Raw genomic sequence first — 20,136 nt, forward strand, 5'->3', positions numbered from 1 at the left:
CATTGTCATGTTGGAAGACCCATCCATGACTCATTTTCAGTGCTCTCACTGAGGGAAGGAGGTTGTCGCCCAAAATTTCCTGGTACATTCATCCTCCCCTCGATACGGTGAAGTCGTCCTGTAGCGTAGTGGTTAAGGTAAATAACTGGGACATGCAAGGTCGGTGGTTCTTATCCCGGTGTAGCCACAATAAAATCTGCACAGCCGTTGGGCCCTTGAGCAAGGCCCTTAACCCTGCATTTCTCCAGGGGAAGATTGTCTCCTGCTTAGTCTAATCAACTGGAAGTCGCTCTGGATAAGAGCGTCTGCCAAATTCCAATAATGTAATGTCCTGTCCGCTTAGCTGAGACACCCCCCCAAAGCATAAGGTTTCCACCTCCATGCTTCACAGTGGGGATGGTGTTCTTGGGGTTGTACTCAGCATTTCTCTTCCTCCAAACACGGCGAGTCGATGCCAAATAGCTCTATTTTGGTCTCATCTGACCACATCACCTTCTCCCAAGCCTCCTCTGGATCATCCAGGTGTCCTTTGGCAAACTTCAGATGGGCCTGTACATGTGCCTTCCTCAGCAGAGGAACCTTGCGCGCGGGTAATGAGTTGAGTAGGAGTGCTTCTTAATGGAAAACTAACTGGTCTGTGGGAGCCAGAATTATTGCTGATTGGTAGGGGATCAAATCCTTATTTCATGCAAAAATACGATAATAAATTTATAAAATTTATATGATGTTGTTATTGTGCATTATTTTGTGATATTCTGTCCATCAATGTTAAAATGTACCTATGATTAAAATTCTACACAGTTCCATTCTTTGTAAGTGGGCAAACCTACAAAATCAGCAAGGGATCAAATAATTATTGCTCCCACTGTATATAGTCATTCGCAAGGGCTGCATTTTCGTAAAAACGGGGTTTTGATATGATATTGCGATCTGCGAGTGAAAATCCTTGCAAATTGCTTTCGTGAAACGAGCCCCTGACCCATGAATATCATTTAAAAAATAATAAAAATAATAATTTTTAAAATAAAAGCCAAGCATTCAGTAACATCACAAGACACCCTTTGGAACATTGTCAAATAATGCTGGGATGACATAGATAATCAGGTTTTGCACAAATTACCACTGCCATTAAAGCAAAAAGGGGACATACCAAATAGTGAGAAATTCTGATATTCATGTCAATTTTTCAAAGGCTCAACTTTATTGTTATGCTGATAATATGAAATGAAAAAGTTTGTATTAAATTAGAAAATAATCTAAAATAGAAGCATTTTCAGAAGTGGTCTGACTTTTGGAGCCACATTTAGTAACATAGTAGGGATTCATAGAGAGACTTACATACAATTACTCATGACCAAGAATGGTTTGGGGAAAGACAAAAAAGTTGAGGTTCACAACCATCAGCTGGAGGAGGGTTCAGGCCCGGCTCACAGCACACAGCTGGAGTGGGGTTCAGGCCCGGCTCACAGCACACAGCTGGTGGGGAGAAGGGCTGAGGACGGCCCTCACTGTCGGTGTTAGGTCCAGCTCATCCTCAGACACCCCCGATGGTGGTGTGAAGCGGAACCTCTGCAGGAGGAAGGTGAAGAAGAGGAAGAGCTCCATCCTGGCCAGGCTTTCTCCCAGACAGCTCCGTCGCCCTGCGAGGTAGAGATAATCACAGCACTTAAATACAGCTACATGAGGTAGATAATCACAGCTCATGAATACAGCTACAGGAGAGACAATCACAGCAAATAAATACAGCTAAAGGAGAGCGATCTATAAGATCACATTATCAAAATACCCACCCACGAGCACACCAACATGCACACAGAAAATGGAAAATAATAAAATGAAATAGAAAAAAAACAAAATAAAATTAAACCACATCCACAAAAAACAAGCAACACAACTATACAATCACAGAATAGAGTTACAAATCAACCAGTTACAGAAAATAGACATTAGTAATGGTTCAAAAATACAGTTCCAATGCCCCTTCCTAGTACACCGAACATAGAACTCCCTCTCCCCAAATCCCTCAGAACCCTCTGAACAATGTTCACCATTGTAAAATACGCAAATTCAGTGAGCAACCATTTCCGAATGAATCCAGGGTCCAGCAAACCCATACCACCTAACCTATTCTGAGTCAACAAAATGTCCATCCTGGCCATACCCAACAAAAAATAGAATTTATTTCTCAAGATTACATTACATTACGTTATTGGCATTTGGCAGACGCTCTTATCCAGAGCGACGTACAACAAAGATGCTATTAATTAGTTCATAAACCCTGTCTAAAGTGTGTGAAGCCCTGAAAAAATCTTCCAAAGCCTGCAAGTGTCCCCACTCTGAATGAAAACAGCAACCTGATCAAGAAGATGCGTCATATCTGCAGCATTCTTGCATTGGTTAAAGATGATTAGAGAGCTTTGCTTTGCCATGTACTGCACTGTGCTGCACCTGCAGAGAAGGGCATGAAGGCATCTCTCTTGATGAAGCAGCCCTTCTCATCCAGGAAGTGGCCAGGGTTGAAGCTGTGGGGGGTCTCCCACTCTTCCTCATCCTGCAGCACCGACGTCAGGAGTGGGATCACTATAGTTCCCTGAAACACACAGACGTGCAGGAGTACCTAGCCTCGATGCAACACAAATGTGCAGACATATTCAGACGCACAAACAAATGCACATAAGAACATATACATATGAAACACAGAAACCCCCCAGGGATGGAACAAAATGCAGCAAAGGTGCTCACAGAAGAGTTGAATCAGTTCACCCGTGCTCATGACTGTCAATAATTGAGCCTTAAAACCTTTCTTTTGTCATGATCTGTTTTCTGTTATCTGTTTTCTGTGTAAGTCCCCAGCATGTTGCCTTTTGTTACCCTCTGTGCTCTCCGTAGTCTGTCTTCCCATTAATTTGTTTTGCCTGTTTTCACTTCCTGGTTATCGTGCACACCTGATCATTTCCCCCTTATAAACCTGTCTGCTTTGCTAAGTCTTTGCCTGATTGTAATGTGCTCCCGCCGTTCTCTCCAGTGTTTTTCCTGTCTGATTTTATCATGTTCCCGTCTGTTTGTGTTTGACCCGCTGTTCTTGAATTACTGGATTACCGGTTTGTGCTTTTGGATTTCGCTTTGGTTTATCTGATTGTTTGGTATGCCTTTCTGTTATCGACCCTCTGCCGGTGACCGCAACTACGTTTGACTTTGATTTGGAACTTCTGTGGGTTTGTGCTTGGGTTCATTGTTCTGAAGCCGGACATCTTTTAACCAGAAAGTACAGGAAGAGAGGGAGAGATAGAACAGGGGTCAGAGAAGGAGAAAGGGAGGGATAAATTAAAAGATACAGATTAGGGGATGTGATTAAACCTTTTTGATGAAGTATCCCCGGAAGGTGACATCACAGCTGGTGGTGTGGGGAATGCTCAAGGGTACAATGTTAGCCACTCTCTGGATCTCGTGGATCACGGCGTCGGTGTAGGGCAGGTTCCTCCGGTCCTCCATCCGGGGTTCCCGGTCCCCAATGACCTGATTCAGCTCCTCCTGAACCTGGTCTGCACCCACAGAGAGAGAGAGAGAGAGAGAGAGAGAGAGAGAGAGAGAGAGAGAGAGAGAGAGAGAGAGAGAGAGAGAGAGAGAGAGAGAGAGAGAGAGAGAGAGAGAGAGAGAGAGAGAGAGAGAGAGAGAGAGAGAGAGAGAGAGAGAGAGAGAGAGAGAGAGAGAGAGAGAGAGAGAGAGATTAAGTTCTCATCAAAAATCCTAAAGTCCAACACTGATATTCTAATGTGTGTGTGTGTGTGTGTTTTCCCTACCCTGTATATGGGGGTACTTAGCCATCAGCAGCAGGCCCCATCTCAGGGTGGTTGCAGTGGTGTCTGTCCCTGCTGCGAATAGGTTGCCGACAGTAAATTTCAGGTTGTTGTTGTGGAAGTAGGAACCTGGCTGGTCTGACTCCTGAGATGGAAAGGGTACAGAACACCACAGAGACAATAAAGAAATAGACAATAAATAGACAATAAAGAACCATAATAAAACATGAATTAATAAAATAAATTATTAAAGATGTCAAATATGTATGACTTGTTTGTCACTTCTCAGAAAGCCTAGGAAGGAGTTTGCAAACGCAGCAGAACTTGGGGGACATGGTGGCACAACAGATGCAGCAGTCTTGCGGTTGCAGTTCGCTGCAGTCCTTCGATTCCCGGTCCTGCCAAAAGTTTGGCCGGGTCACATCGAGCGGCATAATTTGCTCGCTGCTCCAGAGGGAGGGTCTTGGCAGGGTTAGCTGATCACTGCACAATAAGCACCGCGGACGCTCGGAATCACGGACACGTTTAGAGAGATGAGACACCCTGAAGATGTGTCGCTCTTCCTCAGCCCGCTAGGGGCCGGGGTGTGGACACAGCAGAACTATTTCTTTCAACTTGCTTCTATTTCCCTCCAGAAACTCAAACTCTTCAACCGATTTCTGCCACCTTTGTTAGTGGGGTCAGCTTAAAACCATGAAATGAAGAATTCACATTTTTATCTAACAGAAATCTTGTTGAAAAAACAAAATATGAAAAATTTAAAAAATGTATTGACAATTTCACTTTGTTTGATTTTATTTACCTGAATTGTTAGGGGCACCCATAAAAGGTTTTCAGGAAAAACATGTCATTTGGCTGACTAAATTAGATTACTGAATAAAAAAATTAAAATGATGAAATATTTAAATAAAAATATAGTAGCTGTATACAGTAGTTGTCCCATACATTTGAACATATCAACTGTGCAGAAGTCTTAGGCACCCCAGACTTTATTATATATATGTTTATTTTTTTGTGTGTGTTAGTATAAAAGAACACATTTGAGATTTCCAAATATGAATTTTCCAAAATATTTAATTTTACCGAGACATTTTTGTATTTAATTTAAAAAAGTAACATATTACTGAAAGCAATGGACTACTTTTTACATAAAAACTTGATCAAGGCTGAGATCAGAAGCAAGGACCAACCAAAGTCTGCAGAACTGTGGAAAGTTCTCCAACATGCATGGAACAACCTCCCTGCTGATTTTAAGTGGACCACCATACTGATGACCACCACAGCCCAAAAGAACTGCAGAGCTAGTAATGGATACATTCACACAACACACACACAGAATATTTTTGAAGTGACAACTTCACCAGTGGTGTGTATATTTGCATGCCTTTCCCAGTCACAATACCTGTCTGAATGCAATATATGTTGAAATCTCTTGGAATTTGAGTGTTTGCTAAGTGAATCTACTTTGATATGATGAAGGCTTGTGGTTAAGAAAGAGGCAGAGGGCAGTTCAATTCAACCCCAGGGTCAAGTTATCCCTCTCCTTACCTCCTGCTGTCGAACTAGGAAGGCGTCCACAAATCCCCTGAGGTCCTGGGGGTTGAGTGTGTCCTTCAGTCCCAGCACCAGCCCTATAATCTCCTCAATGTTGCTTTTGGCGTTCTTCAAAGTCTGGGTCCGATTCACCAACAACCAGCTACAACACCAGCGCAGCCAGGGGAACGCGTTGTACACCTGCAGTAACCAACCCAAAACCCGAAACAGCTCTTTTTTTCTACTATTTATTTTAACAAGAAAACATACACACAAACACTTTAAACATTTTTTTAAATAATCACACCATCTCTTGCACCTGTGGATTCAGCTCTCTGTCACCTATATGGAGTATATACACTGAATACTTTAGTGTACATGAATTAATTCAAAGTGATAACAAATAATTTGGTTAGCCTGACAAGTGAACATTTCAAGATGCCAATTTAACTAATTTTATTTATTTATGTATTTTAAATTACTATTTAAAATGATTATATCGTTTCATTCTGAATCTTGAATATTATCTTTGTTATTTTACTGATAACTACTTATTTTAATTTTAAATTGTTGTTGTATTTATGTATACATTCCCCACAATTACAAATTACATTGTGTCTCAGTTTAAATAAAATAAAATAATAAATAATGAAATATTTACAGAGTAGACGAGAACAACATCCTGTACATCTCTGACAATTTAGAATGTAATCCAATATTTATATTTGTAACTATTAACCTATTAACCATTTAAAGGGTTAAGCCTTGTGTAGTCTTAACATTCTGTATACTCCCCTTGTCCTAAGGGTAAAAAATGATCCGCCTTCACCAAATCCATAAAATAGAGCAGCTTAATTGAATTTTAAACCCCAGATCTAAGAAACAAACTCACTCATCACAAACTTTGTCATGAAATTTCAACATCATATAGGTGTTTTTTTTACTGTTAAAAATAGTGGCAGGTCATTTTTGACCCTTAAGACATTATTACAGGATTATTCCAGAATAGTAATGTTTGACCAATGGGGACAAATGGCTCCAGTCTTTACAAACTATGCCACTTGGTTGCCCCAATGTTGTATTGCCTTGCCCAGGAATTATTCCAACGCTTCTACCTTTATTTGGAGGGATAATTACATAAAAGCACCAGTACCTGTATTTCAACTGAACCAAGAATCCGGACATTTTCATTGGCCCTGTTGACCATATTTTGGAAGGTGGCGTCAGCGTAGTCAAAGCGGCTGCCGTACATGATGGCACAGATGATGTTGGAGACGGAGTAATTCACTGGCTGAACGGTGTTGAAAGGCTCACCTTCAGACCAAGAAAGGAAATAATAGTTGTTTTTTTTTTACATTACATTAATAGCATTTGGCAGACGCTCTCATCCAGAGCGACGTACAGTTGATGAGACTAAGCAGGGTTAAGGGCCTTGCTCAAGGGCCCAACACCTGAACGGATCTTATTGTGGCTACCCTGGGGATCGGACCATGACCTTGCGGGTTCCAGTCATGTACCTTAACCACTACGCCGTCCTTTTTCTCCAGAAAGCTCCTTTGTGAAGGATAAAAAAAATAATAAAACACTGCTCCAAATTCCACAATGGCCTTGCTGCCTAAAAATACATTTAAAAATAACTCCATGTAATAAATACAGTGGATCCTAAACTCAGTTGTGAGATCCTGTGTGTGCTGTCTCTTGTTAAAACCAGTGCACAGATGCATTTAGGTTTGGCTTGGCATTTGCCAAATGGTTAAATGTACAGGGATGCAAATATGTAACTTTAACTTTCCATAGTGCAAGCTATTTCTGACAAAATATGGGTTAGCTGGTAGATTATAATGACGTGAACATATAAATTGTGACATTAAGAACAGTTAGTGGCTTGGTAAAATTCAGAGGTTGCAATACTGGTTGGATGAAATCCAGCACACAGTAGGTCCACAGGAACAAGTTCAGGAACCATTATTGTAAGAAATTTGTGATGTTCTCTGGCCAGGAATCAGCTTACATATTGACTTCACAAATCATTTATTTCTTCACAGCCATTTAGCATTTTACCATCTGTGTATGCACGTTATTTTTGTGATAAGGAGAAGCAATAAAAATCACATGCTTTGGAGAATAGCCTACATACTTGTCTGCGCTCTCACAAATCAATCAAGTACTACAGGTTGCAGCAAGCAGCACTGATAACTATGATTGGCCATTGCAAATTATGGATAAATTAAATGGGAGATTACAAAATATTTTGATAGACATCAGACAGGATTCATTCTCACCCTTGAAATTATCAAAGACCTTGATGAGGTGGCGTGATTCCTCAATGATCCTCTCCTCGCTCCCCCTCTTGCCCATTCCAAAGTCTCGCAGGGTGGAGAGGGAGAAGCGTCTCATCTCCTTCCAGGAGTTTCCGTTGGCAAAAATAACACCTGGGAGAGGGAAGAATGTGGGGGCAGAAACTAACATCTGTATTTCATACATATTTACATATTTGCTGTATCTTGTGTTACGCAACAAAACCAACAACTGCTTTGGTGTTTTGAAATGTGTAGGTCTGGTATTATTCAGTTCAGCAGTTAAGACAAAACACTCACTTATTGGACCACTGTCACTGCCTATAGGGAAATATAATAATATATGTATAAAATACTGGATTTCCATATGCCTTGTATATATATATGTATAAATTGGAGCCAAAAGCATCCCGGCAGAGACAGCCTATTGGCCCTTTGATCACTGTGGGGGAAAAAAGCATGTTTCAACACTCAATGACTGTGGCTATGTCCAGTTGGACAAATGGATAAATGCATGTAGTTGGTCAAACCTACAGATGCCCAGGATTGAACTGGATTGCATACCGTGCTCTTTATAAATATCTCTAAATATGGGTAGAATTTCCCGGTCCCCAAACTCTTCAGCATAGTTGACCAGTGCCTGTTTGACTGTCCTGTAGCCTGCCAGGACAACCACCTTCTTTGGGCCCAAGTGTACAGTGAACACAGATCCATATTTCTTAGACAGCTGTAGAGACAGAAAATAAATTCATAGGATTTAGTCTGTGTTAATACCATGGTCTGGGTGAATACTGGATTCTGTTTGGCTGGGAGGGGTGTGTTATTGTCCCATAATGGCCCAGAATGAAGTAGTAAAGTAGCATATTAATTACCATCAAAGCTTAAAGGGTATTTAGACTCTAGATCACATTTTTTAGCTGTAAAGGTATTCGCTGGTAACAAAGAGCAGAATGAAGAGTGGGTCAATGAGTTTTCCATAAAAACAGCTCTGCAAGAGAAAATATGCAGACATCAGATAACAACTTATGATTTCCTGTGCACTGAATTTAATGTTGGCTACTTTACTAGATCTTTATTGGCTTGTGCAAAATTGGATGACCACATTGCGTAGCCTCAATGCTAGTGGAAATGCAACTGCGTTTGCTCCATTTTCCTGGGATTGTGTGTGTGTGTGTGTGTGTGTGTGCGCGCATGTGTGATACAAGCAGGCTGCACAAATCAGCATATCCCTTTATTTTACATGATATCGTGTGCACAAGATATTATATTATATGCTATTAACTTGTGGGAACTTGTGGGTATGACCAAATTTTGTGCTGGATTTGCTCTAATGTCACTCTGGATTAGAGTATCTACTAAATGCCTAAACCTAAAATAATGCTTTTCAATTCAGTGTTTAATATTATACATGCAGTAATAGGTGTAGCCTTAAATTGTATATGTATGGATATTATTGTTGCTCAAGTACATACTATGTACTATGACAATTCTATAAATACAAGTGACAAGTGGGTTTTCTTTTTTTAAACATCATTGCATTTAGCACATTTATCCAAAGTGCTGTACAATTGATGCTTCTCATTTAGTCATTTACCCATTCATACACACACTCACATTGACGGCGATTGGCTGCCATGCACGACACCAACCAGCTCGTCAGGAGCATTTAGGGGTTAGGTGTCTTGCTCAGGGACACTCCGACATACCCACGGCTGAATTGAACCGGCAACCCTCCGACTGCCAGACAACTGCTCTTACCGCCAATGTTTTTGCAGCACAGCAGAACACAAGTAAGGCAGACAGAAAAATGTTGGAAGCACATTACAATCTGCAAAGGACTGATGGAGACATACAGGTATAAATACACAGGCAAATGAATTGAAATGACAAACAGGTGTGCGAGCGGGGAACATTACATTAAATTACATTATTGGCATTTGGCAGACGCTCTTATCCAGAGCAACGTACAGTTGATTAGACTAAGCAGGAGACAATCCTCCCCTGGAGCAATGCAGGGTCAAGGGCCTTGCTCAAGGGCCCAACGGCTGTGCGGATCTTATTGTGGTTACACCAGGATTAGAACCATCAACCTTGCGTGTCCCAGTCATTTACCTTAACCACTACGCTACAGGACGACTTCACCGTATCGAGGGGAGGATGAATGTACCAGGAAATTTTGGGCGACAACCTCCTTCCCTCAGTGAGAACACTGAAAATGAGTCATGGATGGGTCTTCCGACATGACAATGACCAAAAACATACGGCCAAGGCAACAAAGGAGTGGCTCAAAAAGAAGCATATTAAGGTCCTGGAGTGGCCTAGCCAGTCTCCAGACCTAAATCCCATCGAAAATCTGTGGAGGGAGCTGAAGCTTCCAGTTGCCAAGTGACAGCCTCGGAACCTTAACCACTACGCTACAGGCCGCCCCTAGTAATGGGGATCAAATTCTCCCCTGGAGCCCCTGGAGTCCTGAAAAGTTATACATTTTTTCTATAATATCTTGTGCACATAAGGTAAGATCAAATTGTCAAACTGACCGTCATCTTGCCTGTGTGCTTGGTGATTTCGAAGGCATTAAGTTGTCTACTACCCGGCAACACAATTGGCCATTTTGTACATACATTAGCCTACTCGAGAATGAAGCCTGAGCAGGTGGAGTACGGTGTACACCGGATCAATGAGCAGGGTGAGGAGAGGAATGTCCTGAGATGACAGCCAAACCCGCTGCCCCACCGTGTACCAGGGAGCCGGGCGACATCTCGCTGATGTTCGTTAGCAGCATGGCACGAGCCGTGCTCCTTGCGAGACAACGAATCCCAGGAACTGAGCCGTGGTCTTGTGGAATTCAAATTTTTTGGCTTTGACAAACAATTGGTTCTCCAGCAGACATTGAAGGACTTGCCGGACCATGTTGGTTGTGTCCTTTGAGTGAGGCAGAAAAAAATTATGATATTATCCAGGTAAACAAACACAAACTTAGAGATCATGTCTCGTAAAATGTTATTGATCATGGCCTGGAAAATGGCTGGAGCGTTAGATAACCTGAATGGCATCACCAGGTACTCGTAGTGGCCGCGGGGTGTCCATTCGTCCCCCTTTCTGATACGGACCAAGAGATAGGCATTGCACAGGTTGAGTTTTGTTGAGAGAATTTCTGGAGAGGAGAGAAGGCCAAGGAGATTAAATGGATGGAGTAGTGTTTAACTGTAATGTTATTGAACCCTTGGTAATCAATACAGGGGCAGAGCGACTTATCCTTCCCCCCCCCCCAACAAATAAAAATCCTTCACCAGCTGGGGAAGATGAGGGGTGGATGAGGCCAGAGGCAAGGGATTTCACTGATGTAATTATCCATGGCTTCACCACGTCCCAGGTGTCGACAGAGAGAAAAGACGGCCTCTGGGGGGCGTGCTGCAGGTTGATCTCACAGTCGTATGATGGGTGAGGTGGTAGGTAGCCAGCTCGGGACTTAAAAAGACCTGGAGAAGATCATGGTGGACAGACGGCACTGTGGACATGTCAGCGGATGCCTCCTCAGAGGGCTGGAGAGGGACAGGTGAACAGGAAGCAGAGCTGAGGCAGGAGACATGGCAGCCTAGACTCCATCCACTGACAGTCCCTTGAACCTAATCAATGTGTGGGTTGTGATGTAACAGACAGGGTCTGCCTACTACCACAGGAACATGAGATGACTTCATGACATAGAATGACGCCTCTGTGATGGTTCCCAGAGGCCAACAAACTAACGGGAGCAGTGACGTAGTTGACTTGAGCAAGAGGATCGCCCGTGAGTGCAGGGGTCCGGAGAACTGTCGTCAAGCGTGACGTGGGGACCTCCAGTCGGCTGACCAGGGTATGGAATATGAAATTGGCGTTGGCTTCTGAGTCAATAAGGACCCGTACTTGGTGCGGGACCCCTTTCCAGGACATGACTGCGAACAGGGTGGAACGGGAAGTCAATGGAGGTGCCCGTCAGAACACCCTCACATTCCTTTTACTGGACAATTGCCAACAAAATGCCCAGGTCCGGCACAGTAGAGGCACAGCCATTTGGTCACCCATCTCTGTCTTTCTTCACAAATGTATATACACACTCACACACCAATGGCGATTGGCCGCCATGCAAGGCACCAACCAGCTCATCAGGAGCATTTTGGGGTCAGGTGTCTTGCTCAGGGACACTTCGACACAGCCCAGGCAGGGGATCGAACCGGCGGCCCTTCCATTGCATAACTACTCTTACTGCCTGAGCCAATGATCCCGGGAGCATATATTGAGTAATGGTGGCACACAAGGAAGAGTCAAGTGTAACCACTCCGAGCTTCATGCATGATTAAAACCAAATTATAAATTTGAGTTTCATTTGGAGTCAGATAACTACGAGAAAAAAATGTGTAACTGCTAAGCTTACTTTTTGTGATCATATATATATATATATATATATATATATATATATACATACACATACACATTCTATGTGTTGTTCAGCTCCTTTGTGAATGTTCTAATGCTCCCATTAGAATTTTGACATTTGGACGACAGATCGGATATATCCGTGTTGACAACATGGCCCCGTTTGCAAACAGAATAATAAGAATCTTACTGATCCATTTCAGGCCTGTCTTCAGCGCAATTCATATTTGACTTGTGGCGACGGACCCAGTATATTCTTAAATGTAATTGTGCTCTGTTCATGAACGAAGCACAAATAACTAACATCTCTTGTTTGCATCACAACAGCAAAGGAAAAACACGTTGCCCCTTCCCCTCCAGCTATTCCCTCATTGGTCTAGCTGTGCAGGTTCTACAATATTTTTTCCATTGAGTTCAACAGGAAAATTAGTCAGGAGAAACGATTCTTGTAGTATCTACTGCATATCTGGCTGCAGCACAATGATGTGAACCTCATTTTACACCTCAGACCCTTGATGACTTAAAGCCATTTAGCCTACAAATGTGCTCCATACTGTATCAGCCTAATTTACAGCTGAATCTAGTCCCAGCCCCCAATTCTCGTACAGATCCATTCAAATATAAAGAGGTTTTGGTATCGCATGTAAGACAACCTTTAGCCTTTACATGCCCATTAATGGCTAAATACTGTCATAGATCTGTTCACCCATTTCAAGCTAAGATCAGTGCATTTGTGGAGCTTTTTCTAAAATAGGTTTAAACAGGCAGGTGATTAAATGCCATCAACATGCAACTTTTGTGCAATAAGCAATTTAATAAGCCTGACACATTTCTGTTTTAATATTTTCAAATGGGTTTTTTTTATTTGATTATGTTATGGGGGTTAGTAAAATGTGTATCATTGTATATTCTTTGGGTTGCAAACCTGACCATGAAATGCAGTATGTACCTGAGGTTTCTTGTGGTAGTGGTAGTAATCCCATGCAGTAATCCCATGACTTTACCTCACAGAGAGACACGTGGAGCCGTTTGAGGTCCAGGTGAAGCAGGTTCCCAAGGAGGGGCAGGGGTCTAGGTCCCGGTGGGTCTTTTCCAGGCCCAGGGGTGGAGCAGAGCAGGTAAAGCAAAAACAGCACCAGCACCACCCCCAGAAGGGTCAAGGGAGGGGGCATCTGAGGTAAAAGCCCCTTCAACATGCCTCCCTTTGAACTGATCAGCCCCAGAGAGAGAGACAGAGAGACAGAGAGGATATCAATAGCAGCAGAAGGAGCAGAGGTTGGCTTTCTTTCCTATGTTTGAGTGGGAGACACAAGAGAGTTACAGCAGTCTGTCTGAACAAAAAGGATCGTTCTCCTATTTCAGGGAAGGCCAGTGGGCGGGACCAAAGCTGAAAAAACACAAATTGTCTACTTGGTTCTAAGTTGCAGTGATATTTTCAGTTTTTTACCATTGCTAACAAGCATTTGTTGACTCCAAGTCAACATTTGCAGAACTCTTCACAGTTAGCACTGTGGACCAAACTGTGTATATTTACTTCATTGCTTTGACAAAACATGCATTCAATTAATTCATTTCACAGTCGGACACAACCACCAAACAAATTGTACATTTGATGTACATTTGATGTGAATATTAACTGAAGGTCCTGACCCATATCTACATTTCACTGCTGCCACACAATTGACTGATTAGATAATCACATGAATAAGTGGGTGTGATAAAGTAAAAATGTTCCCAATAATGCATCAGAGAGTGTATACATCTAAAAATTATACCACCACAGAGTCTTAGCAGACAATGCTAAATTAGCAAATGTCCATAATGTAAGTTTGACAGCCATTCCTGAGAATGATGAAGCAGTCATGATGAAGCAGTTACATACCATACCCTATTAGAGGAACTCATAGCATGTAAAGGAACTGAGGTACCAATATGTCCTTACCATTAGACATAACCTTGTCACTGGACAAAGAGCAGAGGTCTGATCTAATTTATGGGTGATCTCTATGGAAGGCTTCAGTCCGGAGAAACTATTTTACCATATGACCACAGATCAGATGTCCCTGCTGAATGCTGAATGCCGAATGCCAGGACATATCTGCACAAGATGGATCAGGCATTCAAAAGAGTTTTTTTTCCCCCCAAGTGTATGGCAAGCGATATACTTTTATTATGACACCAAGATCTCTCGCCTCCCGCAGCGGAACGAACAAAACAAGAGCCTACCTTCACTATCCACCCTTTCTGTCACTCGGCAGCTAAGCTGCTTACCAGTTCAAACAAACAACTCCAAATCATAGTCAATATACACAGCACAAGTCCAATCCAAATAAGGTTCTCAAACAAAAACCGGTCATACACAATAGGTTCTTGAACTAACTTGTAAGTTACTCCGTCTGGCTCCTTCCGCACTTTTCCAAAACCGGTACATCGCAAAAAAATCTGCACAGGTGGAGCTGATATAGCCAGAGCCAGGAAGTGGAGCCAACGAGCCGGAACATACGATCCCTCAATAACCAGTCCTATTACGGTATTGGAATTGTTATTTCATTTTGAGTATTTTGTCTTGGGAATTTTGTAATTAGAGTACTACTGCATATGCAAACATCATCACACCTGTCGTAGGACAGACGGTTTTGGTTGTATTTTTGGACCCACAACATTGCTACTCCGACTACATGCAACACTACCGTCATACTGATCTCTCATACCCCATAGTAACTTATATAAATAAATAAATAATTGGTTATCTGAAGCCGCGGATAGTAAAGCTTAACTTTCCTTAACTTTTCCCATTCATTCTCAACGGAAGTTCTTATCACTTCGGATGCGATATATTCTTGGCCGCACGTTGATATCGCGGCGCTGTTCCGAGAAAAACCAATGACGTCCTTACAGCGCGGATTCCTTAATTTTTCCCATTCATTTTCAACGGAAGTTCTTTTCCATGGGCTCCTTTTGGTAAGTCTTATTTAGATCATTATTTTGGCATTAACGGGTCCTCGAATGATATTCATGTTGTTGAGGTATTCCCGATGTATTATTGTTATTTTGAATGTTCCAATTGTTCGTTTTTTTATGTGGGAAAATTACAGGTAAACGGGATAATGTCTCTGCATGTCTGCTTCTCAACGTCGTAGCCAGCTATCACATTACGGTTTTAAAATATCACCGTCATTAATAGTATTGACAATTTGTATACACGTTTGATTCGTGAAGGTTTAGACATAAAATGTATTATTGTTGCTCGTATTTCACTGGAAATTGTTTATTGACATTGGCCTAACTTACTGTCATTCAGACAACTTGGTATATATTCCTTTATTTTCCATTAATATATTATTATTATTGTTGTTGTTGTTAACTTGCCCATATTATGTAGTTGCCCAGCTAAGTACTTAAATAATAGAGCAGTTTCCACAATTATTAGATTATACAATATTTACACCCATGTTACCTTAAATTATATGAATGTACAGTAAATACATATACTTATTGTTCTGTTTTTGCTTTGTTTAGTACAATAATGACTGTAATGCCAGGCATTACAGTATAATTAGGCACACAGTATAATTAGTACAGGTCTCTTGGTTACTTTCATACATTTCATAACTAATGTTACTTTGATATCTCCAGGTGATCAGCATGTGGAGGCATGTATATTTTCTCCCAGGTAGGCTGCAGATATACTTCCGAAGAGGTCTGTGAAGTCCTTGGCAAAATCGGAACAATACCAGTACTTCAGGAGACCCAGCCTTCACCTTCCCTCCTGCCCTGGCTATTCCAACTGCCCCAGTCCCAAGCCCAGTCTCCTTTAATACCTATGCATATCCACCATGCTAATATTGTTACAAACAACAATATATAGTTATTCATTGATATTTTTGTTGCTGTTGTTGTGTTTATATGTTCATAAGACTTGTAATATGCAATGCCCTCCGTAATGCTTGGGACAAAAACATTAATTTAGCTCAGTACACCACAATTTTATATTCATAAACAAACGATTCAAAGTGCAAGTTCTCATATTTTATTAAAGGGTATTTTTATGCATTCTGGTTTCACCATGTAGACATGACAGCACTTTTTATACATAATCCCCCATTTCAGGGCACCATAATGTTTGGGACATATTTATGTGATGTAAATTACAGTCATGTTTACTGCATATTTTCTGTATGCATGACTGGTTGAAGTCTGTGACCCACTGAGACATGACTGTGGTCTTCTGTGGACAGTAGTCTCTGACACATCCACGCCTGCCTCCTGAAGGGTGTTTCTGATCGGTTGGACACATGTTTGGGGATTTTTCTTCATTATGATGAGAATTCTTCAGCTATCAGCTGTAGAGGTCTTACTTGGCTTGCCATGCCCTATGCCCCATTCCATGTTCTCTCTCCTTAATGCTGTTCCAAACAGTTGATTTTGTTACACCTAAGGTTTGGCATAACAAAACAGACGTCTCATAATGGCTTCCTTGACATTCATTGGAACAACTCTGGCCCTCATGTTTAATGACAATAATACAAACCAAAGGCAAGAAAAAGCCTAGAAAAATTGTAATCACTGTATATAACATTGTAATCTTTTTTTGTGTATGTAATAAATTGCAATAATTGATCTAATGTCAGTAGTGATGTAATGTCAGTTCTACATCTAAGTAGGTGTACAGGTGTTCCTAATAAAGTTCTCAGTGAGTGGATATTTTGGCAATTGTCTGTATCTGTGTGCATGGAAGTTGTAAATATTGTTCTCCTTCAGTTGCCATAAAAACTTTTACCCAACATCCAACCAGCTGCCTACCTTTAATTTTATTTCCTGCTTGATATTATTATGTACTTCATTATCGGTCAAGACCTGGCTCATTGGCCATGACAAAGAGGGAGACGCACACTGACGCATTTAAAAAACAAGGTCAAATTTATTTGAAATAACCAGTTAACAAAAATGTGTAGTGTGAAAGTCAGTTGCATCAGTAGTGTGAGTGAGTGGATGTGTGAAAAGTATGCTGAAGCAATGTTGTCTCATGCAAACCCAAAAAGAACCAACGGGTACGTGGGAAGAGAGTTCCCTCCTTCAGGCAAGAGTCAGGTACATTTTAACATCTGGTCACAGGTGCTCCCAATTGCGAAAATGACCTGGTACTCCGCCAACAAGGCACCTGTGAAGTAACGCCAGAATAAGTAGCACAGAGCAGGGGGCCGTAACATATCCCTAATTTTAACAATTTGAAACAATAAAATTAAAATTAATTCTCAGAGTTACAATAACAGCCATTAAAAACAATGTACTTTAAACAAATTGCATATCCCATATTGTTCAGAGTGAACAGTGGGGGACAGAGCCAAATACCTTAATTGTATTTGAGATAACTATTAAGTAGAATGATGGCAGAAAGGATTTCCTATCCATGGAGCTGGAGATCTAATGACACGACAAACATGATTATGGGACAATTCTACAAGGAAATAGTTTCCATTATTTATGTCATGGTTTGGCAAAGGGCGGATTCGAGCTGTGGTGACCATCGTAGGGCTCTACACCTACACACGGCTGGCCTTATCTCGTAAGCCTGTTGTCGCGTGTCTCATTTTCCTGTTCACGACTAGAACGAGCCAGCCGTAACAGTATTGAGACATGGGCATAATCAATTGTACAAAAACTGTGGTATACTAGATCTCATAATTGCAAATATTGTACTTTTTTTTCTTTTCTTTTACAATCTTCTGGACCTACCGCTGTCAGGTAGGGAGAGCAGAAAGAGGGAGAGGTTGTGGAATTGTTTCATCATTTAGTATGCAATTTTTATTTTATGCACCATACATAACCCATGTTATCATTTAGTGTCTTGGAAAAAGCAATGCTAGCAAATGTTAGTGTTTGGTGATATTGTCAGCAAATTAGAAAGGGATTTATCCAGCATTTTTGCTGTGGTTCCATTGTTTCCAAGCCCACGGACACAGCCATGAGCATCTGTATCCACTCAAATTTAAAAAAATATTTTCTGTGAGAAAAAAAGCTTCCACTGTGTTCGTGCATCTGTAACTTTGTTAGAGTAGTATTTAGAGTAATTATGGTGTTTGGGAAAGAACCCCCTGGCTTACCTTTCAGTAGAAACCCGAATTGTCCCTGTAGTCAGAAGGATTCAAGAGTAGGTAACCATTTAATTTTGGGTATGTCATTTACAAGCCTGTGTTAAAAAGGGGGTGCTATTTAAGGGTTAAGCATCCTGTTCCAAAGTCAGGGTAGCAAATAAGGTAAGGAAATCTGTGGAGCGTGTTGGTGAGTAGTTTTTCATAATCTACTTTGCTGTGGTTAAAAGTTGAAGAACCTGAACTGTGTATGATCCATTTTTGGAGGAAAACCAAAAGGACTTTGCCCTTTTTAAAACTGTGTTCCAAGATAGCTCACTGTGTGCTTGTTTTATTTTCCCTGATAAACTGCCAAGGATGGAACATGCCAAGGATGTGAAGGTAGGCTTCTCTGGGGTATTGTTTAATAAAGCACCAGTAAAAACTTTCCAGGGTTTGTGAGCAGAGAATGGGGGCAGAGGCCAGCGAGCCGTTGTTGACTTTAACCTGATTGAGCTGATTCTGTTAAATATTTACATTTATTCAGTTTCAGATTTAGATGTACAGGATTCAGGCATCACTGCAAGAAGCACTAGTTATCCTCAAAAACAGGATTGTCAGGTTAGTTTGCTGAGAAGTAGATACAAGTGTCTGCAGAATTCTGGGAAAAGGTCTTATGGGCAGATGAGACAAATATTTACTTGTATCAGAGTGATGGCAAGAGAAAAGTTTGGAGGCCAAAAGGAACTGCCACAGGGGCTGGTTAACTTGTCTTCATCTTCAGCCTGCGAATGCAGAGGGCAGAATTAAATTTTTGAAGATGCATTTTTGATTTTTGACTCATGGGTGGTAAATTTGGTAATTGTCTTTTCATTTTTGCAGCTTCAAAATTGCACCTGCCAAAATTTGACCCCCAATATGCTCCCCTTGCTGTCAGTATAAGCAATAAGTGTTTCTATTTACTCAGGTGTATTGTCATAGCAGCGATCTGGGAAGGCTCAAAATCTCCAAGGGGAGAGGTGACTATACTAACCACTGTACTAAAGGCAAATTAATTGGTGCATTATGACTTGTTGCAATTATAATGGCCCAGTTAATCAAATGACAATCTATAGTTTAAATGCTCCTAATACTATCCATAGTACTATCATTTTCTCCACAGTGGAAGAAAGTTCCAGAGAGTTTCACTATATCATGGACAACTGCGTCTAAAAAAGTTAAAGCAAAACCAGGATGGACAGATAGTAGGGTCAGTGGAAATAGCTTTAATCTCTGTGAAAGAAAGCAATGACTTGAAAATACAGTAAAAATAAGTTCATTACCAATCAGCAGTCATTATCATTTCTTATTGGCTGAATTTTGAGGAACATGAGGGTGAGGACAGCGAGCTGTGGTTCCCTTTGGTTTGAACCTGATTGAGCTGATCCACAGCTGGAGTGGGGTTTAGGCCCGGCTCACAGCACACAGCTGGAGTGGGTTTAGGCCCGGCTCACAGCACACAGCTGGAGTGGGGTTTAGGCCCGGCTCACTACACACAGCTGGAGTGGGTTTAAGCCCGGCTCACAGCACACAGCTGGTGAGGGGAGGGGGTGAGGGTGAGCCCCACGATCGGTGTCAGGTCCAGCTCATCCTCAGACACCCCCGGTGGTGGTGTGAAGCGGAACCTCTGCAGGAGGAAGGTGAAGAAGAGGAAGAGCTCCATCCTGGCCAGGCTCTCTCCCAGACAGGCCCGTCGCCCTGCAAGGAAGAGATAATCACAGCACTTAAATACAGCTACATGAGAGAGATAAGCACAGCACATAAAGGCAGCTACTGGACAGAGATAATCACAGCACATGAATACAGCTACAGGAGAGAGATAATCACAGCAAATAATACCCACCCACGAGCACACCTACACATGCACACAGAAAATGGAAAATAATAAAATAAAATAGAATAAAACACAATAAAATGAAACCATTACATTACATTACATTACATTACATGGTATTTAGCAGCCGCTCTTATCCAGAGCGACGTACA

At 41.6% G+C, this 20,136-nt stretch overlaps 1 protein-coding gene across 5 annotated transcripts in view; it reads right to left on the bottom strand.

Moving 5' to 3' along the window:
• Window positions 1-1,213: 1,213 nt before the first annotated feature.
• The window catches only part of LOC133119902 (cytochrome P450 2K1-like), a 34,035-nt gene continuing 15,112 nt past the window's right edge, over window positions 1,214-20,136 (bottom strand). Inside the window, exons 1-10 of one of the 5 annotated variants that reach the window (XM_061230111.1) lie at window positions 14,432-14,535; window positions 13,045-13,249; window positions 8,192-8,354; window positions 7,613-7,762; window positions 6,484-6,644; window positions 5,346-5,531; window positions 3,801-3,942; window positions 3,358-3,542; window positions 2,449-2,590; window positions 1,214-1,640 (exon numbers count right to left, since the gene is read on the bottom strand). In XM_061230111.1, the coding sequence (XP_061086095.1) occupies window positions 1,453-1,640; window positions 2,449-2,590; window positions 3,358-3,542; window positions 3,801-3,942; window positions 5,346-5,531; window positions 6,484-6,644; window positions 7,613-7,762; window positions 8,192-8,354; window positions 13,045-13,236 (1,509 nt within the window). In that variant the 5' untranslated portion in view covers window positions 13,237-13,249; window positions 14,432-14,535 and the 3' untranslated portion in view covers window positions 1,214-1,452. Of the gene's footprint in view, window positions 1,641-2,448; window positions 2,591-3,357; window positions 3,543-3,800; window positions 3,943-5,345; window positions 5,532-6,483; window positions 6,645-7,612; window positions 7,763-8,191; window positions 8,355-8,499; window positions 8,727-13,044; window positions 13,250-14,399; window positions 19,849-20,136 lie in introns of those variants that run through there. The other 4 variants (XM_061230113.1, XM_061230112.1, XM_061230115.1 and 1 more) reach the window with 4 other exon arrangements.

Source organism: Conger conger, chromosome 2, assembly GCF_963514075.1.
Source record: "Conger conger chromosome 2, fConCon1.1, whole genome shotgun sequence".
In the NCBI taxonomy this organism is placed as follows: Eukaryota; Metazoa; Chordata; class Actinopteri; order Anguilliformes; family Congridae; genus Conger; species Conger conger.